The sequence below is a fragment of the Diuraphis noxia genome, unplaced genomic scaffold (genome assembly GCF_037042655.1).
Source record: "Diuraphis noxia isolate RWA-SAM2 unplaced genomic scaffold, SU_Dnox_SAM2 contig0004, whole genome shotgun sequence".
NCBI classification, from domain to species: domain Eukaryota; kingdom Metazoa; phylum Arthropoda; class Insecta; order Hemiptera; family Aphididae; genus Diuraphis; species Diuraphis noxia.
The window spans coordinates 16023451-16047179 of NW_028301714.1; the positions used below are offsets into that span (position 1 = coordinate 16023451).

General features: G+C 27.8%; 3 protein-coding genes, 2 long non-coding RNA genes and 1 other non-coding gene across 14 annotated transcripts in view; 1 reads left to right on the forward strand and 5 right to left on the reverse strand.

The window, feature by feature from the left end:
- The window catches only part of LOC107163386 (ankyrin repeat and FYVE domain-containing protein 1), a 44125-nt gene extending 34389 nt beyond the window's left edge, over window positions 1–9736 (reverse strand). Inside the window, exons 1-6 of the mRNA XM_015510790.2 lie at window positions 9484–9736; window positions 7062–7266; window positions 6892–7001; window positions 6296–6440; window positions 4081–4204; window positions 2237–2386 (exon numbers count right to left, since the gene is read on the reverse strand). Coding sequence (XP_015366276.1) covers window positions 2237–2386; window positions 4081–4204; window positions 6296–6440; window positions 6892–7001; window positions 7062–7266; window positions 9484–9511 — 762 coding nt within the window. The 5' untranslated portion in view covers window positions 9512–9736. The remainder of the gene's footprint in view (window positions 1–2236; window positions 2387–4080; window positions 4205–6295; window positions 6441–6891; window positions 7002–7061; window positions 7267–9483) is intronic.
- On the reverse strand, window positions 8382–9477 carry LOC149055760 (uncharacterized). 2 transcript variants are annotated; one of them, XR_016191612.1, is made up of 3 exons: window positions 9004–9477; window positions 8761–8931; window positions 8382–8677 (listed from the first exon to the last, which is right to left on the reverse strand). It is a non-coding gene; the product is annotated as an uncharacterized LOC149055760 (long non-coding RNA). The 2 variants fall into 2 exon arrangements; XR_016191611.1 differs by having other exon boundaries at window positions 8382–8692.
- Window positions 9737–11193: 1457 nt separating the features above from the next.
- Window positions 11194–14822, reverse strand: RpL3 (ribosomal protein L3). Its single transcript, XM_015510785.2, has 7 exons — window positions 14630–14822; window positions 14397–14565; window positions 13935–14070; window positions 13554–13740; window positions 13297–13499; window positions 12143–12298; window positions 11194–11429 (listed from the first exon to the last, which is right to left on the reverse strand). The coding sequence occupies exons 1-7, from the start codon at window positions 14784–14786 to the stop codon at window positions 11250–11252; spliced, it is 1188 nt and encodes a 395-aa protein (XP_015366271.2). The 5' UTR covers window positions 14787–14822; the 3' UTR covers window positions 11194–11249.
- On the reverse strand, window positions 14289–14367 carry LOC149055761 (small nucleolar RNA U43). The gene has a single exon (XR_016191832.1). It is a non-coding gene; the product is annotated as a small nucleolar RNA U43 (small nucleolar RNA).
- A 3265-nt stretch (window positions 14823–18087) lies between the features above and the next one.
- Window positions 18088–19375, reverse strand: LOC149055762 (uncharacterized). 4 transcript variants are annotated; one of them, XR_016191610.1, is made up of 6 exons: window positions 19197–19375; window positions 18912–19115; window positions 18754–18837; window positions 18556–18664; window positions 18274–18457; window positions 18088–18130 (listed from the first exon to the last, which is right to left on the reverse strand). It is a non-coding gene; the product is annotated as an uncharacterized LOC149055762 (long non-coding RNA). The 4 variants fall into 4 exon arrangements; XR_016191608.1 differs by having other exon boundaries at window positions 18556–18667; window positions 19197–19357; XR_016191609.1 differs by lacking the exon at window positions 18274–18457 and having other exon boundaries at window positions 19197–19369.
- Window positions 19376–19481: 106 nt separating this feature from the next.
- Window positions 19482–23558, forward strand: Rilpl (Rab interacting lysosomal protein like). Of its 5 annotated transcripts, none has more exons than XM_089227141.1 (8): window positions 19482–20338; window positions 20422–20560; window positions 20622–20749; window positions 20817–21020; window positions 21094–21272; window positions 21581–21754; window positions 21845–22001; window positions 22307–22408. In XM_089227141.1, the coding sequence occupies exons 1-7, from the start codon at window positions 20039–20041 to the stop codon at window positions 21978–21980; spliced, it is 1260 nt and encodes a 419-aa protein (XP_089083267.1). In that variant the 5' UTR covers window positions 19482–20038; the 3' UTR covers window positions 21981–22001; window positions 22307–22408. The 5 variants fall into 5 exon arrangements, 4 of the variants coding, with proteins under 4 accessions (XP_089083267.1, XP_089083268.1, XP_015366248.1 ...); XR_016191606.1 differs by lacking the exon at window positions 21845–22001 and adding an exon at window positions 22495–22690 and having other exon boundaries at window positions 19487–20338; window positions 21585–21754; XM_015510762.2 differs by lacking the exon at window positions 21845–22001 and adding an exon at window positions 22495–23558 and having other exon boundaries at window positions 19488–20338.
- Window positions 23559–23729: the final 171 nt, after the last annotated feature.

A 23729-nucleotide genomic window follows, 5' to 3' on the forward strand; every position in this document is an offset into this window, starting at 1 on the left:
TGAATTTCTATCTAAGATAATTTTAAAATTGCCGTAATTTTTACGTATTAAGTCAATATTTGAACTTCAAATGCTAATAAAAAAAAATTGTGCCTATGTGTTTTTATAATTTTTTAATCACTATAAGAATAACTCATGAGGAACTTTGTATTAAATTTTCAAGCTTTTTGATAGCGCCAAAAAAATTTTATCGACACTTCAAAAAAATTTTCAGTTGTCTATAAATATCTAAAAAGAAGTCAAAATATTTCGAAAATTAAATCATGTAAAGAAAATACCAATCTAAATAACTGGTGAAATTTTAGAGTATCTACGACTTATACTTTTTGATTAATAACAAATATTTAAAATCGTTTGTGGATAAATCGTTATCGTTACTACGCTATTTCGTAAAAATTTTAAATTCAAACGCACTTAAAATTTTTCCTATAATGATGCTTCGAGTTTTCTCCATACCTACTTGAAGGAAAACGTATGGGAAACTTAATGTTGTATTCTTAATCCTTAGTTATAAACACAATTTTTTTTATGATTTTTCAACTTCAAAATGACTTAAATGAACTATAAACGTTTATAAAAAAAATTGTGACTAACGATTTTTAATTTTTTTTAGCTACAATAAGAACAACTCATAAGGAACTTTGTATTAAATTTTCAAGTTTTTTTGGTCATCCAACATTTTTTTACCAGCACTTTTTGAAAGCACAAATTGAAAATTTCAGTGGTCTATAAATAACTCAAAAAAAGTCAAAAATTTTTGAAAATTAAACTGTATGTAGATATCACTAACATAAATATTTGGTGAAAATGTCAAATATTTATAGTGAGTAGTTTTTGAATTACAACCATATAAAAAAATCGATTTGGTCGAAAACTGGTTTTGCGTAAAATTTCCTGTTTTTCTGGATGTTTTTGAAAACTGTTGGAAAATGTTAACTTTTGACCTTTATTATGCACCAAGGATATTCACTTTTACATCGGAAACCACCCCCAAACTTTGAAATTGAAGCATTTTTTCGACTAGTTATGCTGTACACAGACACACACAAAAAAAAAAAACAAAAAAAAAAAAGTTGAATACTTGTATTGTAAATGCCCCGAGAAGGGTCAAGTTAAAAATTATTAATTTCCACTCACAAATTAAAAGCAATACAATCTGTTGGGAGCCTTTTATAATATATGAGTTTGGGGAAGTCAAATAAATTTTAAGCTATTGCAAGTATACAATTAACTTTTATAAACCTAAGCATACCTCTGATTTGAATACTAATTGTGCTAATTTACTAATAAATATTAAATAAATTTACTTTTATGTCAATGGAATAATCACCAGTGTTGGGTAAATTACTTTTAAAAAGTTATAAAGTTACTTTATTCGTTACTCTAATAAAATTGTAACTCATTACTTTACTTTACAAATTGAAAAGTAACTCATTACTTTTTCGTTACAAAAAAAATAATATATTTTTAAATATTTTATACTTTTAAATATATTTTAACAATATTATCATTGTGCCTGGCAATAATGTTACTAGAAATACATTACCTATAGTAAATAGATATAATTTGAAAAAGAAATCAATATACTATAATCAATATAATACAATATTATTATTTTATATTTATTTATGTTTTAAATTAACTTTACACAATAGTGTATCTTTAACATTTTTGTCAATCATAGGCAACCTTTTTTTAGAACAAATGTCCCCTGAAACACTAAATAATCTCTCTACAGAAGCACTGGATGGTAAAGATGTGTGGTATTTAATAAAAATATTCTTTACTAATGTCATTGAATTCAAAATTGTGAGATCAGCTGTATAAGGAGCTTTAATAAATAAACATAGGATATTACTATACTAGATTGGTAAATACAATAATGTCCGCATTATAGACATATTTTTTTTTTTCAATTCGCAAAAGGTAGGTGCTAATAATTCGAAACTGTAACGCGTTATTCAATAGAAATTACTTATCAAAAGTAATTTCCATCACATTTTCGTTACTTGGAAATAACTCTAATGAAATTACGTAACGCGTTACAAGCAAAGTAATGCCGTTACAGTAACGCGTTACTTTTGTTAAGTTACTACCCAACACTGCAATACACCTATATTATTCAAAAATATTTTTCATTTCCAACAGTTTTAATAATTATAATTTTGCTTTCTATACTCTATAATTAACTAATCAATTTTATTATCATATGAGATAAAATGATATATGTACATACCTGTGAACTATGCTCAACTATATATAAGAATACAACATCTTCTCTTCTAAGCCTAACAGCTGAATGCAGCGGGTATTTGGTCTTGCTCTTAAACATATGGTATAAAAATTGTGCTGACATGTGTGCAAAATCATCACTGGTAAAATCATCCTAAAAACATTTATAAAAATACAATTATTAAAACAACATTCAATGAAAACAATTAACATCATTGATAAAAAATTAAGTAAGAAAACCAAATTAGACAGTGACAGACGTGGGGGGGGGGGGTGTAACCCCCTCCCCCCAAATGAATGGATGATTAATTATTTTATAATAAACTGTTACATATAACTTATAAAAATACAATAAATAATTATTTCCAAATAACCATAATTGTTGTTATTTTTTAAAACCCCCCTCCCCAAAATTTTTTCTGTGTCCACCCCTTAAATAAGGTATTATTATGAGATCTGTATTGCCATTACTCCAGAAAATCATTTATTCATAAAAGTATTACATTTTATTGAATATTTCATGATTTAGTATTAATTAGAAAAACACAGGTAAAATGAAGGTAAGTCTATGTCACTCTGCTGAACAGTTGGTTACAAATGGGTAACTGTAATGGATGGTATTAAATTTGAATTCAATGATATAATATCATTGTTTATAAAAAACAATTCTGAGTGGAGACAGTTTATCAGTCTAAGATATTCTATACTATATTAATTATACTGTTATTTCAAAAAAAAAAAAAAAAAAAACAAAAATATAGGTACTTATAAAATAATTTCCAAATTAATCAAATCAGATTCATTAAGCACCCAACTCACTTAGTCATTCATAGACCATAGTATATACAATTTATATTAAAGTATTAATATAAGTCATTAAAGACATTAACTATTAAAATTAGAATATAAAGTATACTCTTATTCTTCAAACTTTCAATACTAATTTATTACAATTCTGATCATGTATTTTTAATATTTTTTTAATTGTCCATTACCTATAACAATATGTTATTGTATTAAATTTTGAAACTATTTTACATAATTAATTCAATTTTATTGATATTTATAGAAACAAGAAGGGAAAAAATTTAAATTTAAAATATCTATAAATAACTTAAAAATATTTGAAATATTAAAAATGTTATCAAGTAAAGAAAATGCCAATGTGAACAGTCAATGAAAATTGCATGTATTTACAGTAATATGTTTTAGCGTTATATCAATATTTAAAATCGATTTTCTCAAACAATCGATTTTGTGTAAAAATTCTTATTTCCTTAAATTTTTGAAAACTTTAGGGGAATTTAAAATTTTGACCTCTCCAACGCACCAACTAGAATCTCTTTCCAACCAGAAAAGCTACTGAAGTTGAAAATTGAAACATAATTTTGAGAACTTATTTAGTACACACACACACACATCATTATAAAATCAATACATACATTTATCTCTCTGCTCAGAAACTATAAATATTTTTTCAATTCTTTCTTAAGACTTAATAACTGAGTCATAATATCTTATTATTCTTATTTTATATCAATTATTATATTTAGCTCATTTCAATAATTCAAAGAAGAATAAACTAATGTCCAAGTTGATTATTTTTATCAGATGATTAACAAAATATCTAATAGTTAAATTACTAATTATAATATAATATATTCATCAATATTATCATTTATTACATAAAAAGATAATTATAAACATGCCTAATTATAAGTAATCGAACAATATAAGATTAAAATATGAGTTAATTAACATATTAAACAAATATACTTACGGTTTATGCTTTTAAATATTAATATCAAAATTAATAATTTTAATATTCTTTTTTTACACAACACTTACCCAATGAGTCGATATTAAACTTGAACAATGTTCTTTTAATGTATGAGCTCCAATTTCATCAGCAGTTGTGTAAAATTTTACACAGTTCTTAACATTTACAGAGGCCATAAGTGCTTTTTCACATCTATAACAAAGAAAACATAAAAATTAAGTGATTCTTGTAAAAAATATTAAAATTATAATAATTAGAAAATTAACATAAAATAAAATATTAAAAAGTAACATTATCTAATATTTTTTAATTATTAATTTCATTATTCCATACACATAAAATTATTAATTATATTGTACTATTGACCAGATTCAAAATGTATTGTTTTACTAGTTCATAATAATTATTTAACAATTGAATAAACATATTATTATTATTATTAACTTTGTATTAGAGTAATAAGTATAAAATATTTCAATTGAAATTATTTCTATGAAATATTGAAAAATATTATATTTAATTTTGTATTTTTTTGCTATCTTTTATAAATCAATCACTAGATGTACAGACTAATTTCATACCTCATTAATGATTATCAATATTTAATTTCCAATCAATATGTAAAGAAAATATTAATAAGATAGATTATCACTAAGTAATTTACATAATGTCGATATAAGCAATATTTCTTTAACATTTAACAAAGTAGAGGTTACTATTTACTACTAAAGATATAAATTAAAATTTGGTTTTTATTTTTTTTTATCAAAATCAAATTCCTTTTTTTTATATATATTCTATGAAATATTTTTTAAAAAATTAAGACATTTTAAAACGCTTCTTTTTAACAATACAACACATTTTATTCTACATGATGTGTTATATACTTACATACATACAGGTACAGAGTTATTTTTTTTCACTCATAATATTAACTTTACATAAAGCATGCAGGGTAATCATTCACCCCAATCTATTTTAAGTTTGCTATAAATTCATTCTTCATAATTTGTTGGGTTATGTATCTTTCAGTTATATTTGATTAAAAAAGTACAAAATAAGTTTTTTATTTATATAACGCATAAAAATTAAAACTTATTAATTCTTACATAACAAGTAATATACTTCAGTATAGAGTAAAAATAAATTGTTCTAACCTAAGAATAATTAATAAAATGAGTCCACAGCCTTCTACCTCTGTAAATTGTAATAGACCATGGATTATAATATTTATCATAGTAAAAAAAAAAAAAAAAAATTAAAAACAACTATGTGATTCTTGTTTAAAATTTCAAAAATGATATAAAATGTATCTATGTGACACTCTGAGTATTATAATTTATAAGTATTCACATTATTCTACTAGTAGAAATATATCTATAACCTAACCTAACCTATTCAAAAAAAGAATATTTTAAATCAAATTTTAAAGTATTTATTCAATGAGATTCATAACATTTTTTTTTTAAAGAGTAGAATATAAAAATGGATATAAAACAATTTTCTAATTTTGCTGACCAATTTATATTTTGACCAACTACAAATAAAGTCTAAGAAACCTCAAGGAATTTTGATTATGCCGCAGAATTTAAGGTATTGTAAAAACTAAAAATATTAAGAACAGCTTCAATTTATATCTCTTCAAAGATTACAAAGAAATTTATAATTATATTACATTTTTTAAGAGTGAATTTTATTTTTTACTTCTCGTGTATTAAATAAAAATAACTAATTAATGAATTATATTATTGAGATTTATAGTAAAAGCAAACATTTAAAAAAATAATGATGAACTTAAATTTAATTTAAAATTCAATAAGGTGAACCATTATTAAGTAATAAAAAAGTTTACCAGCATATCATATAGAAATTTGTTTGCAAATAAAACTGCATTCTATATAATGCAATTTAAGCTACATATAAGTGACAAGTTTCTAAAGGAAATGCTTGATGTGCACATGGGTAAGGCGAACTGTCACACGTTTAGCTATTATTTACATTCACAAAGACAAATATGCAAAATTCAGTACCTGCACAAATTAGATAAACACGTATCACATATTAATATGTTTCAAGTTATTGGGACATGAGTCCATCCATAGTATATGTTCTAAGCAGTAAATATTGTCCACTATTTTTCTTAAGATAACCAAAATTAAGATTAGTTTAAATCATCAGTAAATGGTAATTTAATTCATAAACTTATGTATTTATTATTCATTTTTAAGAAAATCATAATTATTAACTATCTGTTCATAATTTTAAAATAGATACATTACTTACTTATTAACTAAATCATCTAAAACAAATGTATCAGCTGTTTTCATCAAGCTCAAGATGAAACTATCACCTTTAGAGAAATCTACTTGATCTGTGTAAATCCATTTTAATAGTGCTTTTCCAACATCTAATGGTAATTCAGTCCAATCTAAATTATGAGAAAAATATATATGATTGTTATTAAGAGGAAGCCATACCCGCTTGCATTGTCACCATTTTAAAAACACAGAACATAGCAAACACTGTACTTACGTGGGACAACTGTTCTCCCTCAGTATTTATTGTAGAATTATTAGAATTCTACTACATATAGTTATAAGAACTTCATCTTTGTTATAATGTCATTATTTTTTATTTTTTCGTTTAATTATTTAAAATTATTGGTTTGTGTCATCAAAAAAATAACAATGCAATCACATAGTTAAAGTTCTTACTTATATGTTGTGAAATTTTGATAATTCTACTATAAATACTAAATACTGGGGGAGAACAGTTGTCCCGTGCAAGTACAGTTTTTGCGTTTGTAAGACAGAGACAACGCATGTGGGTGTGATGTTCTCTGAAATGTCATGAATTATAAATTTCCAAACAGTATTTACCTAAGTAAATAACTTCAGTTAAATCTGGTACTCCCCATTTATCACTTCGAGAGGATAAAACAAACTTATGAGCTGGAACATCGCCATCAGCTAATGTTATATTTAAATCACTGAAAACATAAATTAATATACAAACAAATTTAAAAAGTAAAAACCATTTAAAATTTTACCTATAAAGTGTGTTGTTATACAATGTTGTTACTGTTTTTAAGAGCCTTGAGACAAAACTTTTGTCATTACAATCTCCATAAGTTGCTGCTAATGTGGCATGTTTTTTTTCCAAATCATTGCAATAAGCTTGGAGCTTGACATATTCATCTTTCAACAACGAAAGATGTTGTTGTTGTTTGTGCTTTTCTGAATCTCCAGACATTCCTTAATAATTAATAACAGACAAAATATTAATATACTATGAATCCTTACACTTCAATTTGTTAAAACAGTACAATCAAGGAGGCGCCTTAAAATTAGTTTAAATAGGTAAGCAATCTTTTTTTTGTAAATAATTTTAGAGTTGAGAGAGCTGTGTATATAACTGAATAACCAATTACAATAATCATTCTTAATTTATTGATATTCAATACTAGTATAACTAATAAGAAATTAATATTAATATTATTTATACAAATAAAATTATGTTGTCTTTTGTTTTTTAGTAATTAGTTGATAATCTAATATTTGAACATATACATTTATAGAACATGAAATATCAACTAAAGTACAATAATGTGATAAATAATAATTTTAAACAAATATCGGTGATAAATGCTTGATAGTAAAATAAAAAAAATAATCAATATGAATTATGTGTGTAATATTATTGTCCATTAATTATGATAGTAACAAAAAATTATATTTGAAAATGAAATATACAAACTATTTAAAAAAAAATTGTTATTCATTGGTATCTTAGTATATATTGCATGATAATATAAATTTTTTTATCTAAATACCTATTAAGAATTATCTTAATTAATTAAAATCTTAACTATGAATAATTTCTTTAGAAAACACAAAGGTTTCTTATAGTTAAATAAATAAACCATCTAATTAAATATCTCCTAATATTTACCATCCCAAGGAACTCACAAGAAAGCAGCAGCCTTAAGAAAAGATGATGTAAAGACTATAATTTTAATTAATGATATAATAAATGTATTGCCATTGAGGGACTCTATTCTGTTTGTGTCTATATGTTATTCATCACATATTCTTATTGAAAAAATAAAGATTAAATTTACTTAATTTATAAATGAGACATTATGAGTATGAATAATTCTGTACTTTCATAGTTTAAAATGTTACCTACTTAAAATATTTATATATTCATTTTAATTTTTCTAATTACACATTTTAAATACCCAACACTTAACATCAAAGATTATTTTAAATTTTTTTGAATATAGATACTTTATTCGATTACTTATATTGTTTAGAGTAAAGAACATTAGATATATTAGGATACCATTAAATTAAATTTTGGTGTTTTTTAAAATAATTAAGCTATCTTGTATTTATTAAGTATAACCATCATTATCAGACTGCCAGACTTTGTGGTCCTAGAGCCTAATGACAGTGGAAATCTTAATAAATGTGTTATAAAAATGGGGTTACCTTTATGATAAACCCTTCTATGATTTACAAATATTTGACTTTTATGAATCAGTTCAGTGTTGAGGTTAGCTACCCACATTCGAATGGGAAAGATTGATAATAGGACACTTATTTGAAATAAATATATCTCAGAAAAATGCAGCCACTTTATATAGGAGGAATCAGCTGGAAGCTAATCAAAAACATACTATAAAAATATAATATCATTGTTTTACTCATCATAAATTTAGATATTTAAAACAATAACATGATTACCTACTAAAGATGAACTTTTTAAAACTTCATTTGACTAAAAAAAATAATTTTTCACTGTTTTTTTAATGACACAATAAAAGTACTGTGCCTTTCTCAACTTTGATGCACTTGTAGGGCCCCAGCTTTAGTATGCCATTGCAAACTGCATTAATTTATTTTAAATTTTGACAGCTGAAAATATTATAAATGTAGAAAAAAGTATGAAATTATTTTAAATTACACAGGAAATAACTAAGAACATACATTTTCAATAGGTAGATTCTTATTTTAACAGTTTTAGTATATTTAAACTATAATAGCCACCTAATATTATTAAAATTTATTACCTATCTAATAAAAAAATACAGAAAAATGCAATGGTTTTATTATTTAATAATGATTAGGGAGTGAAATTAAAAATAAAACATTGATATTGTACTTAATTCATGCTTGTATGTGACAATCAACAAAATATGAATTATTTATATGAGCAGAAACTCCCACTTATCACAATCTACAAAATGCTCATCAAACGTATATCTAATAAGTGAAACTCAAACACGTATTTTGATTAAATTCGGTATCTCTAAGTTGTAGGTTGTAGGTAGATTATTAAAATAAAAGCGACACTTCACTAATGGTAATTTAAAAAGGGAATCCGAAAGATACTTTTGGTGATCATTCATTGAGCAAAATTGAAAAACAACAACAAATTGGTCGAAACGAACGTCACCGGAAACTAACCTTCTCTGTTAAGTTCGGCGGCTGGCATTATCGACGTAGGACTGCAAACGATCACATCAGTTTCGAGAAAACTTCGATAACACAATGGAAAAATCGTTAACGATCTGGTCTTCCGGTACTTACTTAATTCCGATCTACAGGACGGCACACTGTTAAATATAAGCTTAGATCGGCCATCGGCAGCTATTGCCTAATGCCTATTACAGACTACAACAGCTAAACGGCGACAATATAGATATAAAAGTGTTGTATCAATGGGTTTGCACAAAATAATCAGTAAAAAAATCACAGATTGATAAAGCATACAGTGGTTATTATTTGGCTTAACAGCGTAACCACCGGTGGAGGTTGATTATACAACGTGCATGTGTTAAGTGCCTAATCACAAATAATTATTGAAGTTCTTGATATAATTTTTTGATAAAAATATATTTTTTTATTTCCAAAAAAAATTAAAGATGGCTTTATAGTTTATTAATCTGAAAATATTGATGTTTCAAAATTTAATTTTCATTAATTTAGTCATTTTTTTTTTTCGAGGAAAATTGCGAATTATTTAAGTGTTTAACACCGTTATGTTATCAAACATGTAATACGCCGCGCAACGATCACTTCCATAATATTTTATTTCTTTAAAACTAGAAAGAATCAGGAATTTAATATTTTCAGAAAAATAAACTTTACAAAATGGCCATTTTTTTATTGAAATAATTAAATAAACGCGTTTTTACAAAAAAATTTAAATAAATTAAATAACTGTAGTTCTTATCATAAAACCAGAATGTTTATATCTCCAATATTTCGTGAGATATTGCTATAGATAAGGTAAATCCTCGCAGGACACCTGTATACTGCCTATTTAACATTGTTTACAAATACTATTAATTGTATATTATCCCTATGTATTTATATATTAAAGAAGTATGTCATGTCTACAAGTAATTCCACTTTATTCATTCCATATCAATAAGTGGTTCTTGTCAAGTAAAAATTAAACTAATAATAGACCATAAATTTGTAATGGAATAAAAAGACCTTTGAAGTACTAATGTCTAACATAACAATATGAATAAGTTTTCTCAGGTAAAGGTACTTAACTGTTGATAAAAGCTGCTGCATATTTGTCATCCATATATAAATCAGTTGCTATATTTTTAGTATACATTAAGCATGAAATAAGAAAACTGGACAATTTGATCTAGTCTGAACTTGCACATTCAATCATCCCATGATAAATTTACATAACGAAGAAATTTAGGTAGCAATAAGATTGAAAGCCCAATCAATTCAAATCTACTTCTAGCAGGTCAAAGAATGGGGATTTTGAGATGTTTTACAAAACACGTCCAATTTAAATGATAAAAATTCTATAAAAACCAAATTGAATTTGTAGTCATTAATTTTAATTCTTCAATTAAATTAACAGTTCATAAATACACAATACCTTATGGCGGTATTAGATAAAGAAATATTATGTTATATATCCTTATTTAATAATCAGGAATTTACGAATTTATGTACATAGCATATGGTGTAGATACCAATTTAAGGAGTTATGTTTATTGCATTTTATATCCATTTATAAAAATCCTTTACATAGAATATACCAATAATATATGGTATATATATATATTATATATAACTACCCATGACTTGCTCGATAAGTTTTAAAATTATTATTGAGTTTGGGAAATTAAATCACATAATACATAATACACCAAAAGTTTGATGTTTATTATAAATTGTCAAATAATTAAATTGTACAATTATTTCGCCGCTGCTGTAGCTTTCTCTTCTTCTCGAATTCTGTCCTTCTTCAATGGACCCATGAAAGCTGCCTTATCAGCAACAGTCTGGAAACGTCCATGACCAAATTTGGACGAGGTATCAATGAATTTCAAATTGATACTTTCCAAAGCAGCACGTTTTGTGTGTACTAACAAAGACTAAAAATTAAATATTTATGTTAGGCACTTTTAATGACATAAGTAAATAATTATCTATATTTTTAGTAGTAACTAGTAACTTAACAAATTATGACCTCAGTCCTATCAATGCGTTTAACATACAATCATTGAATAGTTCATGAAAAATGGCTCTGGGTTGTTATGCATCATTGGTCATAACTTGAAAATCATCTCTATTTATAGAACTTAACTTTAAAAAGACCTCGGTCCTATCAATGCGATAAAAAAAATACATGAAGTGTTCATTGTAAATTGGCTCTATTAAATACATTCGTCATTGGTCAACAGTTGGCTGGTGTATGATGATTGTTCTTTTACTAATAATCCTAGAATTATCGTATTTGCGAAACATTTGAAAAATTCCTCATAATGTAAATTACTTACAAGTTAAACGTTTTATTAATTACACCTTCAGAGAATTGTTATAGTAACATTAAAAAGCAATTGAATGTTTTGCAGCAGTTTTTGCTTATACATCAATCAGTGGCAGGTCTTAGTAAATATTATATATGACAAGTGAGAAACAAACTTTTATTTTTATAACTTATCAACAAAACTAAAAACAATTTGGTATGAAAAAACCTCAGATATTGGGATAAGGCATTTATTTCACTGACATTCATAGGATTGGCTCTGGTTGTTCATCATAGGTTCTTTCAAGTCCAAAAAGTTGTTAAATAAAAACAACTTACTTTACGAAGAGTGATTACTCGCTTCTTAGGGCCAACACAACATCCTTTGATCATTAAGAAATCATTATTAACTTCACCATAATGAGGAAAACCTCCCATGGGTGTGATTGTCTTCTCGGTCAAATCGTACTCAGTTGATGCATTGTTTTTGATAACCTTTAAAAGAAAAATAAGAAGTTGATATCGATGTGAAAATTTTTGTGTAAAATAAAAAACTATTCATTATAAAATTGATCAGTATTACAAATGTGCGTAGCATGGTCTACTAGTAAGTCACTGCCCGATGGGCTCTTACACGTTACGGAATAATGCTAATCTTTAACTCACGTCTAATCACTAAGATTAGAGGGTAAAATTAATTTATGATGTGATAGCGTATACGTCTAAATTGAATTTAAGACCCTTGTTCTATCTGAATAGTTAAACTACTCCACCATTCAAAGTTGAGTACAAATAGATGTTAATATCATGTATTGTTGTCAGTAGGAAGGCAGCATGGTGGTATCTTCATTAATTTCAAGAAAGCAATCATGTGCAATCATCATTCAAAACAATAAAATTAAAAAAACTAAATGTGCCAGGCATGGACTACTAGTAAGTCACTGCCCGATGGACTCTTACACGTTACGGAATAATGCCAACCTTTAACACCTATCTAAACACATGGTTTAGTGGATTAATTTTATTTCTGATGTGATAGCCTATGCACCTTGATTTCAAGATTCTTATCCTATCCAAATAGTTCTATTAACTATTTCATCATTATTAAGTTTCAAAATCAATAAATAATGCTAATTCGAGTCTTGGATTGTCAGTAGGAAGGCAGCATGGTGGTATCTTCATTAATTTCAAGAATGCAAACATCATGTATTATCATCATTCAAACCAAGACAGTAAAATTAAAAGTTTACATAAATGTGCCAGGCATGGTCTACTAGCAAGTCATTGCCCGATGGGCTCTTGCACGTTACGGAATAATGCCTAACTTCAGCTTCAATCCAAACCCGAAAGTTTGGCGAGCTAAATTAATTTATGATGTTAATGGTATATACGTTGCAATTATATCAACACTTTCACCATTTGATTATCAAAGATAATCCATCAATAAATTAGCTTTAAACAGCATACGAATAATAAATTTGTGGCTATGTTACCTTTCCATCCTTAGTATGAATTCCAAGTCCAATACGGTATATCTTCTTATTGATTTCAGTACGATGATGGTAACCTTTTTGACCAGCACGTGCAACAGTGAATTGCACACGACTAGGATGCCACGCTCCAATACAAGCAACCTTACGAAGACCTTTATGTGTCTTACGGGGTAATTTCTTTGTATGCCATCGAGAAGTAACACCTTTATAAGAAATAAAATTAATTTCAATAACACATAATAAATAAAATTCTTTACCTTTGTATCCACGACCCTTAGTGACACCAATACAATCAATCATCTCATCTGGAGCAAATACATGAGATACAGGAACTGGCTTTTCAAAATGTTCCTTAGCCCATTGTACCTTTTCAGCAACAGTACCTCCATTAACTTGGATTTCCATAATATGAGCCTTCTTTTGACGTTTCTTCAACAATTTCATCTATTTTTGGAAATAACACATTAGTAAAATAAAACAATACGTGCAAGTAGATGGTAGATATAATTAATAACCTCAGACCGCCCTAGGGGTTAACATCAATTAAATTCAGTGTCTAACTGTATTAATTTTATTCATCATCGGTGAACAAAAAAAAAAAAAAAAAAAAAATACTTAATATGACCATTATATAATACCTGTGTGTGAGCAATAACACGGATGACTTTGGAGTATTTGGCAATTTTACCAAGATCTTTGGCGATTTGACGTTTGCCATTTTCATCTTGCCACTTCCTGGAGTATTTCACAAAAGCCTTCTTCTTTGATTTGTACCTGAAGGTATGACATATAAATGAAGAGCGGCCTCATCATAGACTAAGTCTAGATTGGAGACAACTAACTCTTCTTGCCATCATTCAAAGAAATTGAAAACATTGGCATTAAGTATAACTCTCATCCGCTAGCGGAGAGGAGAGGTAAATGGTTAGTTATTTACATGGAAACAATTAATAGTTTATTTTCATAATATTATGTAAAATAATTATTTTGTAAGCCTCAGACCGCCCTAGTAAAGTAACATCATTATGTTCAGAGAATCTAACTGTAAACATTTTTAAACTAAATCATCATTGGCTGACATTAAATTGTATATAACATACCAGTTTTTGTAAAAACGCCGACGACAATCTTCAGACAAATGTTCAGCAAACACAGTCTTCAAAGGTTTAAGACCATATGGAGTTTCAACATAACCAACAACACCAACAATAATCATAGGAGGAGCTTCCAAAATGGTAACAGGCTCCACAATTTCCTTCTTATTAAGTTCTTTAAAAACATAAATAAAATATCAGTTAATAAAGCTTAAGTCTTCAATTAATAATTAACATACTTGATCCTGGACGGTCAGCTTCACGAACAACATGAGTCATACCAGCTTTGTATGCAATGAAAGCAGTTAAATGGATGGGCTTGCTGGGATCATCCTTGGGGAAAGACTTTACCCTACCACGGTGACGACGTGCACGCTTCTTTGGGTAGAAACCCATAGAACCATGCCGAGGAGCACTAAATTTACGATGAGACTGTAAATTACATAAGACACATTATTAAAAATAATAAACGTAAGGAAAGGTATCTTTATAGTGGAATTTGACTTGTGAAGAAAAATAAAAGGTAGGCAATCGGAAACTAACACATGCATACCTCATTATTAACATAACCTAGTATAAATTTAAGTATTTGAAAGAATTCTAAGTGGAATTCAACATAGCAGTAAAATGAAACACTTAACAAAATTTAGGTTAATACAACAGTACATTATTTAGTATTTAAAAAGTCAAACTAAATATAAAATGTGAAAAATTTATGAAAACTAATCTCGATCTGACACGTGTGACATTATCACTTTTTAACATTTTGCGTGAAAGTTTGGTAAAATCATTCGGTCTATTTAACCGGGACCGTGAATGTTCTTACTGAAATCTACAGATCGTAAGTAATAATTAAATTGTCTCTTGTCAAACGTATACGAGTTACCTAACCTTAATTTCGCCAAAATGACAAGTCACGGAACAATTAGTCGGAATGCATATAAATAAGGCAAAATATAAAAATACAAAATCAGAAGTCGGAGAAACATTAGACGGAATATATCAAAACAAACATGCAAACATAAGATTCGTTTAACACTCTAAATCCAGCGTTTCGTGGTCGAGCGCACGATGCGTGAACCTAATGGCAAAATCAAAGTGTCATTTCCGTGGTCAACAGACTAGAAAACTACAGGAAAGTCGTCGAATGTAAAACATCATCAAATAAATACTCACCATAGTCGACGATTCGGAAGATTGAAATGGATAAAAAAAAAAAGACTTGATGACAGTGGATGTGCGAATTACGCGACAACCAGTAGACCAAGACGAACGACGATTCCGAAAGAAATGAACGATGGCGAAAAGCGAAACACTAGTGAGTAGTGGTTCAACTACCGTCTGGCGTCTACCAAGTATTCACTATTCGATCTACACTCGCAGAGCAGAAGGGTGGGGGTACAAGAACGCGTCTCCTTTTCAACTTGCAGTAACCGTACACAGTGCCGCCAACAATCACAACCAGTGAACGTCCAAGGAGAACGAAAAACGCTTCAAACCGTGTTTATTTGGTTATGTATTTATTTTTTATTTCCGACATGACTACCACGGTCTACAAGTCACTACCGATACCATAGAACAGTACCCAGTACCGATACTGAAGATCATGGAGTACCTAAATAGAATTGAAACGATTAACGAATGTACGATACTGTTCTATGGTACGATGTACGAAAAATAATCCACGGAACAAAAAGTCAAATAGAAGTTTTTAATAAAATTAAAGTATTCAAATATTTAAATGATTTCCATTGTATGTAAAAATGTAAAAGTATGACTTAGGGCCATTCTTACAATGCTCGGTTAGTGCCTGATAACACTAACCGGAAGAATTTATCATGAGTTAACCGATAGAATTCTACCGGTTAGTCTTAACCGACACTTAACCGGACATTGTAAGAACGGCCCTAAGTTGAAAAATAAATCTTAATTCTGGAGACAGATGCGTGAGACACCGAGACTGAAGATAGTTCAATAAAACAGTTTTATCTTAACCAAAAAATGGAATTACCTAAAGTATAATGACAACTAATGTCATAAATTGAACAAAAATAACATGGTATTTTGTGGATAAACTACCTATGTGAATATTATCTTGAAATTAATTGATTTATGTCTTATCCAAGAAATTATACTTATATAATGTAATTATACTTAGTACAGTGTAATTATATTTTCACTATAAATGTTGCAGCATGAAGATGAACTACATAATATTATCAGGAAATCAATTGATTTATGTCTTACACCTAGACATTTATTATGTAAATACTTTGTACTGGGTGACTATTTTTAAATATACATGTTGCAGTATGAACTACATTTCTTATGTTACATCACACCATGATAAAAATTAAATATTTGAATACATTAATTTTATGGAAAAGTTTTATTTGGCTTTTATTTTCATGGATTATTTTACCCGTAGCTCTTTTTCTGAATACCAATTGAAACATACAATGAATCCTAGAAAACCAGTATTTTTACTTGATACTAATATGGATACAAATAATCCTTTATCTTTCACTTTCAGTATTCAGTCCACTTATGTAATCAGTCATCAACTTTGTAAATTCAAATACTATTGAAAATTGTCTTTACAAATAGCTCTTTTATTTCCAATGTAATTAATTGGCCTAAAATTAATATTATCAAATGTGGCATTGAACATCTCGATAAACTATGTTCTGTTTGAAAAACATATATGACTTTTTTGCCAGGTGACAGCCTTTATCATTTTGAATCAAAAATAATTTTTTCATTTAATCAAAATAAATGTTGGTTATCATTGCCATCAATAAATTCTCATTTCTCTCAAAAAGCATTTCGCACAAGCATGAATATATGAGCTGGATCCATAAATACAACAATATTATCAAATATAATATTTAATTTATTCGCATTAAAATCACAGCCTAGTAGACATACCATTGTTAAATTTGAAGAGCAACCATCAAACGTTAAGCTAGCTATAGAAACTTCTGTTTCTTTCAATAAGTTTAATGCGTGTTTTGTAAGTTCAGCTTTTTGAGTATCAGTTATAAAAGCTTGAAAATTTTAATTCATAGATACAACCATAAACACTAAACATTTTTTAGCCAATTCCAAACTTTAATACTCTACACCTGTTCCTAAATCTACTCTTCTATAATTATTTTGTCCATCCAAATCAAGCTTTTGACGAATAGCAATTTCATCCAACATTAAAATACAAATTTCTGAATTATTAGCAAACTTTACTTTTAGGGTAAGCATTTTTAAAGCTTCACTAGTGAACTCTAGTTTAGCATCTATATGCAAATACCATTTCGATAAAGTTTGAACATGTAGTAGAATGGTATAATGGTATTAAATTGCTTTCTGATGTAATCGTAAGGTTTAACTGATAAAACATGCAAGGACAGAGCAAATTGCCTTACAGCTGGACTGTATTTTTTGGCTATTATTTTTTTTAGACCAATCAGTAATTAAATATTTATATTAACTGAACGAATCTAATAAGATGTTTATGGCATCATAGCTTACAAGATTTTCTTTTTTCAACTAAAGAATAATACCTGTTAGAGATGCATTTTTTTTTTTCTATGACTTAATGTTTATTGAAGTGTCTTCAATTTTTTGTTTTTTGTGGCCATTTGTTTTGACAATTTATGAATTCCAAGCTTCAAACACCGTCACCTTAGAGTATCGTCAACAGCAATGCTGCTAGAAGCAGCCAAAAATGAAGAATTCACATTGTCCTAATTAATAAAATAAAAGTACTTTAAATGATAAAAAATTTTCAAAGTTAGAAGATTGCATTTGATAGTAAAGAAAATTAGTTCAACTGCAGTATTTAAACTTTTAGAATTGATAACATACTATTATCTAATATAAAACATACTTTAAATTTTATTCTGCGATCAGGCTTCCGAATTTAAGAGTGAGAGTTTTACCAACTATATTATTCCAGAGGTTATTCCAATTTTCGAGATATCATAATGTAATGATAAAATCTCATTAATAAAAAAAAAGAAGAAATTATCTAATAATGACACTCTTTCGAAGTCAATATTTTTAGCAGATACCTAAATGTCAAATTCAATGTTTTAATGGTTAATTACAACTAGTAATTCTTATGTACCTAAATATATCTATATGAATATAATTATATTAATAATATTACTTGTATAGAACAATTTTTAACACATCAACTGGTTGGAGAATTTGGACAACTTATATTTGATTTCATTGATACATCCAATTGTGGCAATTCATCATCTGAAGTCATTCTCCTGCTAGATATTATTTAAAAATTCCATAAATTATTAAGATATAACTTATTATTATATTAATATTACACATTACATTAAAAATATATTACCTTTACTAAAGACTTGTTCATATCAAGAATAGGATTGAAAATTTTTGCCAAGCAAACCTTTGTTTTAGGAAACATAGCTTTTGTCTAAAATCAATTAAATGAACTATACAAATATAAAATTGATTAAAAATGGCAAGAAAATATTATAACCAACTCACATTCTTTACTTTAGATATAGATATTATAATACTAGGAACTGATGTCTTTGATAAACTTCTACAGTTTTTATTTGCAATGAATAAAGATGGGTCAAAATGATTAGAGAACATACCAGGCTATGCTTTTTAATGTTGCTTACATCTAAACTGTTTGCTTTTAAAAAATCAAGCCATTTTTCTCGTATCTTTGGATCAGCAGAAAATCTGTTAAAAAGTAAAACTTAAGAGTAAAGAAAGAAATATTTATTTAAATTAACTATTAAGTTAATAAAATAATATACTGACCTATGAAAAGTAGTATTTTTATGTTTTGTTAAAGGTGTTCTAGATCTACCGAAAACTAAACAAAACGGCATTTAGAATTTAGATTTAAGTGTTAGACAAATATTGCAAATTGCAATAAGCATAACAAGAACAACAACATATAGTTATCATTTTTTGATGTTGTTTTCAACGCAACCTAGTGAGAAAATATCGAGTTAATAGACATGATATATTTTGTTTTTAACTTCAATTCAGTGATAGTAATTACTAATTAGTAATTACTAATTAATAATTACTAATTAGTAATTACTAATATTCGGTTGTCGTGATAAGGAAAGTTACCCTACCCATATCGGCCATATTATTCTCATATATTACTCTATACTTCTATAGTCTATACCGACAACGAGGATGTAGTTGGAAAACGTTATATTTTTCTGATTGTGCTACGACAATAACAATAATACTCTAACAAGATACATTATAATTGATAATTTTCCGAACTTCGGATGCCAGAAAGGTAGGCTATAATTGGAAGGAATTCATGGATGAAGGATTAGCTGGCTCAAAAAGACTGCTTCAGCTGGACTGTTTTCGAGAGCCTTCGTTATCAGATTTTTGGGTCTTTTAAAGGTCAACAGGTCCATTGATTATAGATACCGAGTAATAAAAAGTCGATATCAATACCCTATTCGTTTCGTTTGCTCCCGCGTTCAAACGCTGTCTGTATCTATCTCCTAATCGTTTTTATTGCCTACGTTCTAAGGGTTTGTCCGAACCGAAATAGAAACCGAAAGCACCGCCGTCCGTGCTCTGTGATCTACTATCCACTCAGTATTCAGTCATAGTTCTGTCAAGTGCCAATGTTATTGCACGTTTTCGGTACTGCAAAAATGGATAACTACAAGTGTTCACTGTCCGTCATCGACGTCTACGATATGGCGCAGGACATAGGACGAGAGTTCGAGACCATTATAGACGCGTATGGCACTGATGCTATAACAGGATTAATGCCCAAGGTAGTATCCGCCCTAGAACAGATGGAAATATTGGCTTTGAAAAATGAACGAGAGAACACAACTGTGGACGACCTGCGAGCGACGATACAACAACTGGAAATGGACAAACAGGAACGGACCGAAGACAGGATCAAATATGAGAAGGTAATCTTATGTCAAATATTATATTACATTCTCACTCACCAAAAACATATGTTACTTTTTGTCATACGACTATTCTATTGTAGGAAATGGAACAAATTGAAGATAAGTGGCGAGAAGACTATAACGAATTGTTGACTACTGTTTCTAGACTTCAAGATGATAATCGTAAATTGACCGAGTCTTTGCAAGCTGCTGAAAAGGATAAAATTGTTGATTCAAAATGTATAATTTTGAGAAAATTTGTATTTTCGTGTCACTTTATTAACAGATTATTAACTTTTAGCACAAGTTTTAAGTCCAGATGTTGATACTGTTGCTCTTCAACGCCTACGTCGTACTGTAGATCAAATGCGTGATAGTATTAGAAGTTATGAACATCAATTAAATTCAAAGAGTAATGAAGTTGATTCTGTAAGTTGATATTGTAATAATTTTCCATTGTATATTCATTAATTTTGTGCCAATCATATCTCCACAGTTGACTGTTCAAATGGATAGACTGCAAACCACTTTGAAAGATTTGCGACGTAAGCATCGTTTTGCTCAACTACAATGTCGTGGTTTAGTTGAAGAGAGGGCAGATATTCTTTCCCAACTACAAAAACAGCAAAAAGAATTTATATCACTTAGACAAAGGTTTGGTGTAGCACAAAAAGAAAATGAAGATCTCTCAAAATATAGAGTTAGTAAACTGTTTTAATTTTTTAAATAATTTTTCTATAAACATGTGTTAATATTTGTTTTCTTGTACTTAGGATGATTTGCCTGATTTAAAAAACAAAGCCATATATGATTTAGATGATCCAGATAGACCAAAGTTTACTACCAATGAATTGAAAGATATTTTGACTGAACGCAATGATCTGAAAACTCGTGTTAATGATCTTGAAGATGAACTCTCACAGTATAGGCCAGCTGAATTATTGACAATATCGTAAGTAACAGCATTGATTAAAATTACTATTACTTATTTCTTATCAATGAATAGCTACATATAATTTTGCTTAACAATCATAATTATTAATTATATACCCATAAAATTAACTGAAAAAAGTTTGCCGGTACCTATGTATTTCAATTTCTTTCTTTCTTAACTTATAATTATTTATAAAAAAAAGTCATACCTTACTAAATAAGCACGTTTTTATTTTTCCATTTGCACGCTTGGTACACATATGCTTACTACAATTTGCTTGGTTTACTACAAATCTACCACTTTGTGCATGTAAACTTGTACATTAGCCAGGAAAGGGATGAAATCCAAGAAACGCGGGTACGAAGAATTTTGCTACGAAACTGTACAACCAGAACAGACAGTCACCGAAAAAATCCTGACACCGCTTCGGGCAATAAGGAAGACACGCAAGTGTCAGTCATCACCCCAGAAAATTTATCAGATGTAACATCCCCAACCAGGTAAGTTTCACTACTACTGTTTGCGAACACTTGTTTGACACTTAGGTAATGACTTCAATATAGTGAAATGCTTACATTATCTCATTTTAGTTGCTCTTTTACAATTATTGCTGTTGTAAAATTTTTTTATTTCATAACTATGCATGGTGGTAGAATATTGATTAATTCATTTTTCTCAAAGACAAAAACCACAACTTCAATATGCAAGACTAAATTGACTATGTAGATACTGAAAAAAATGTTTCAAGTATGCTAGCTTTTATATAATATATATCATTTGATAATGTAAAAGTAATACCTATATTAATATTAATATTATACTAAGTCCAGCGAAAAAACACATTGATTCTACTCATCTCCTTGGGATACTATGAAGTATATGATTCTACTGTGGCAGGTGTTGTGTGGAATGTACAAAAGAACCTTATTTTTTTATGTTTTTTCACTGGACAGAGTTGAATTAAATATTAAGGCTTTTGAACTGAGATCTTGATAGGTTTATTCATTGCCTAATCATACATTTTGTAGTTAAATTTAATTTTTCTTATTCAGGTCTGACGATGAACAGGAAGAAGGGCCTGTTCAAGGACCATTACCTTTAGAACCTGATGATGCACCATGGAAACGAAATCCAGAATCTGGTATTCGTAAACTGTAAGTGCATATAATCAGTTTTTTTTTTATCGGTCTTCAATTAATTTTATATTTTGATTTAATTTTTTATTGTATTCTGTTTACAGTTTTCGTAAGATGTTTGCTGAAACTAACAACTCTTTATTTTCTAAGACTAGTCCTAAACATCCTAAGTTATCGTTATCCAAAATGGCTGTATCCATTGGTAATTCGTCTATTATGGGACCGTCTGAAGTGTGATAATTAAAACATTGATCTCAAATTGAATTATTGTTTATTAATCATTACAAGTATTATTTTAAAGCACACACATAGCTAAATTTTAAGGGATCAGTAAACATAAGTAACTAAAAATCAAATGAACTTATTATTATAATTTTTTTTTTTTACATATATATTTTATAATACTTTTACCGTGATTACTTATTATTAATACTTAAAATTGCTAGGGCATAGCACTTATAAATTATATTGAATTATTTTATTATTTATTTAACATAATTGAATGCTTATTTATAAATACATACAAATATCTAACTTTTCTGTGTTAGATTTTTAATCTTAGTTTTTTGCTAATGCTAATTATTTTGAGATACAACGATTTGTCAGAATATTGTATATGAAGTGAATAGGTCCTATTATTAAAAAGACGTGTATGTAATAATTTCATTTAGATAAGTTTATTTTTATTCATTTATTTACTATTTATTAACAAAAAAAAATATGTTATTACTTTGATTTATTAACTTTTGTATCAAGTTAAAGGAAAAAATGCTCATAATGTATTGTTTTTAATGAACCCCCCCTAATTAATTGTATTACAGTATATAGTACAATATTTAGGGCTAATGCTATTGACGTAATTCATCTAGTCGAGTTGATAATCAAATAAAATTGATTTTGTTATATTTTTTTTTCCGTGTTTGTACTTAAAACACAGTGAAGTATATTTTTATAGTGATTTATTATTAATTATTTTTAAATAATATTAAATTTATAATTGTGTTTATATTGTATTGTAATGCCCTGTGCTTTTATTGTATACAGCAACATGCAACATTTTGTTGAAGAAAAACTGTACTTCCAAAAAAATTTTTTTTAATTAGCCAATGTTTTGTTAATCGTAATTATTTATGAAGACGTAATATACTGTATTTTGAATTAGACAATATGGTTAACTTGTTGATATTATTTGTTGTATTCTTTACTAACAGAGTGCCAGCCTAACACTATTATGTTATCTATACTCAGTCCTGTAAAGAATACTTTTAAAAAGTATTTGAGTAAATACTCAAATACATTTTTTTTAGTGTATTAAAGATACTACTCAAATTTTAATTGT

What these genes read in the sequence shown, in the direction of transcription:
- RpL3 (XM_015510785.2), bottom strand. Translation starts at nt 14,786, where the DNA reads ATGGGTTTCTACCCAAAGAAGCGTGCACGTCGTCACCGTGGTAGGGTA. An exon ending in AGCTGACCGTCCAGGATCAA is followed by an intron (nt 14,566 to 14,629) that starts GTATGTTAATTA and finishes ATGTTTTTAAAG; the next exon opens with AACTTAATAAGAAGGAAATT. An exon ending in TAAGGGTCGTGGATACAAAG is followed by an intron (nt 13,500 to 13,553) that starts GTAAAGAATTTT and finishes TTTCTTATAAAG; the next exon opens with GTGTTACTTCTCGATGGCAT.
- Rilpl (XM_015510762.2), top strand. Translation starts at nt 20,039, where the DNA reads ATGTTATTGCACGTTTTCGGTACTGCAAAAATGGATAACTACAAGTGT. An exon ending in ACAGGATCAAATATGAGAAG is followed by an intron (nt 20,339 to 20,421) that starts GTAATCTTATGT and finishes ATTCTATTGTAG; the next exon opens with GAAATGGAACAAATTGAAGA. An exon ending in TAAAATTGTTGATTCAAAAT is followed by an intron (nt 20,561 to 20,621) that starts GTATAATTTTGA and finishes ATTAACTTTTAG; the next exon opens with CACAAGTTTTAAGTCCAGAT.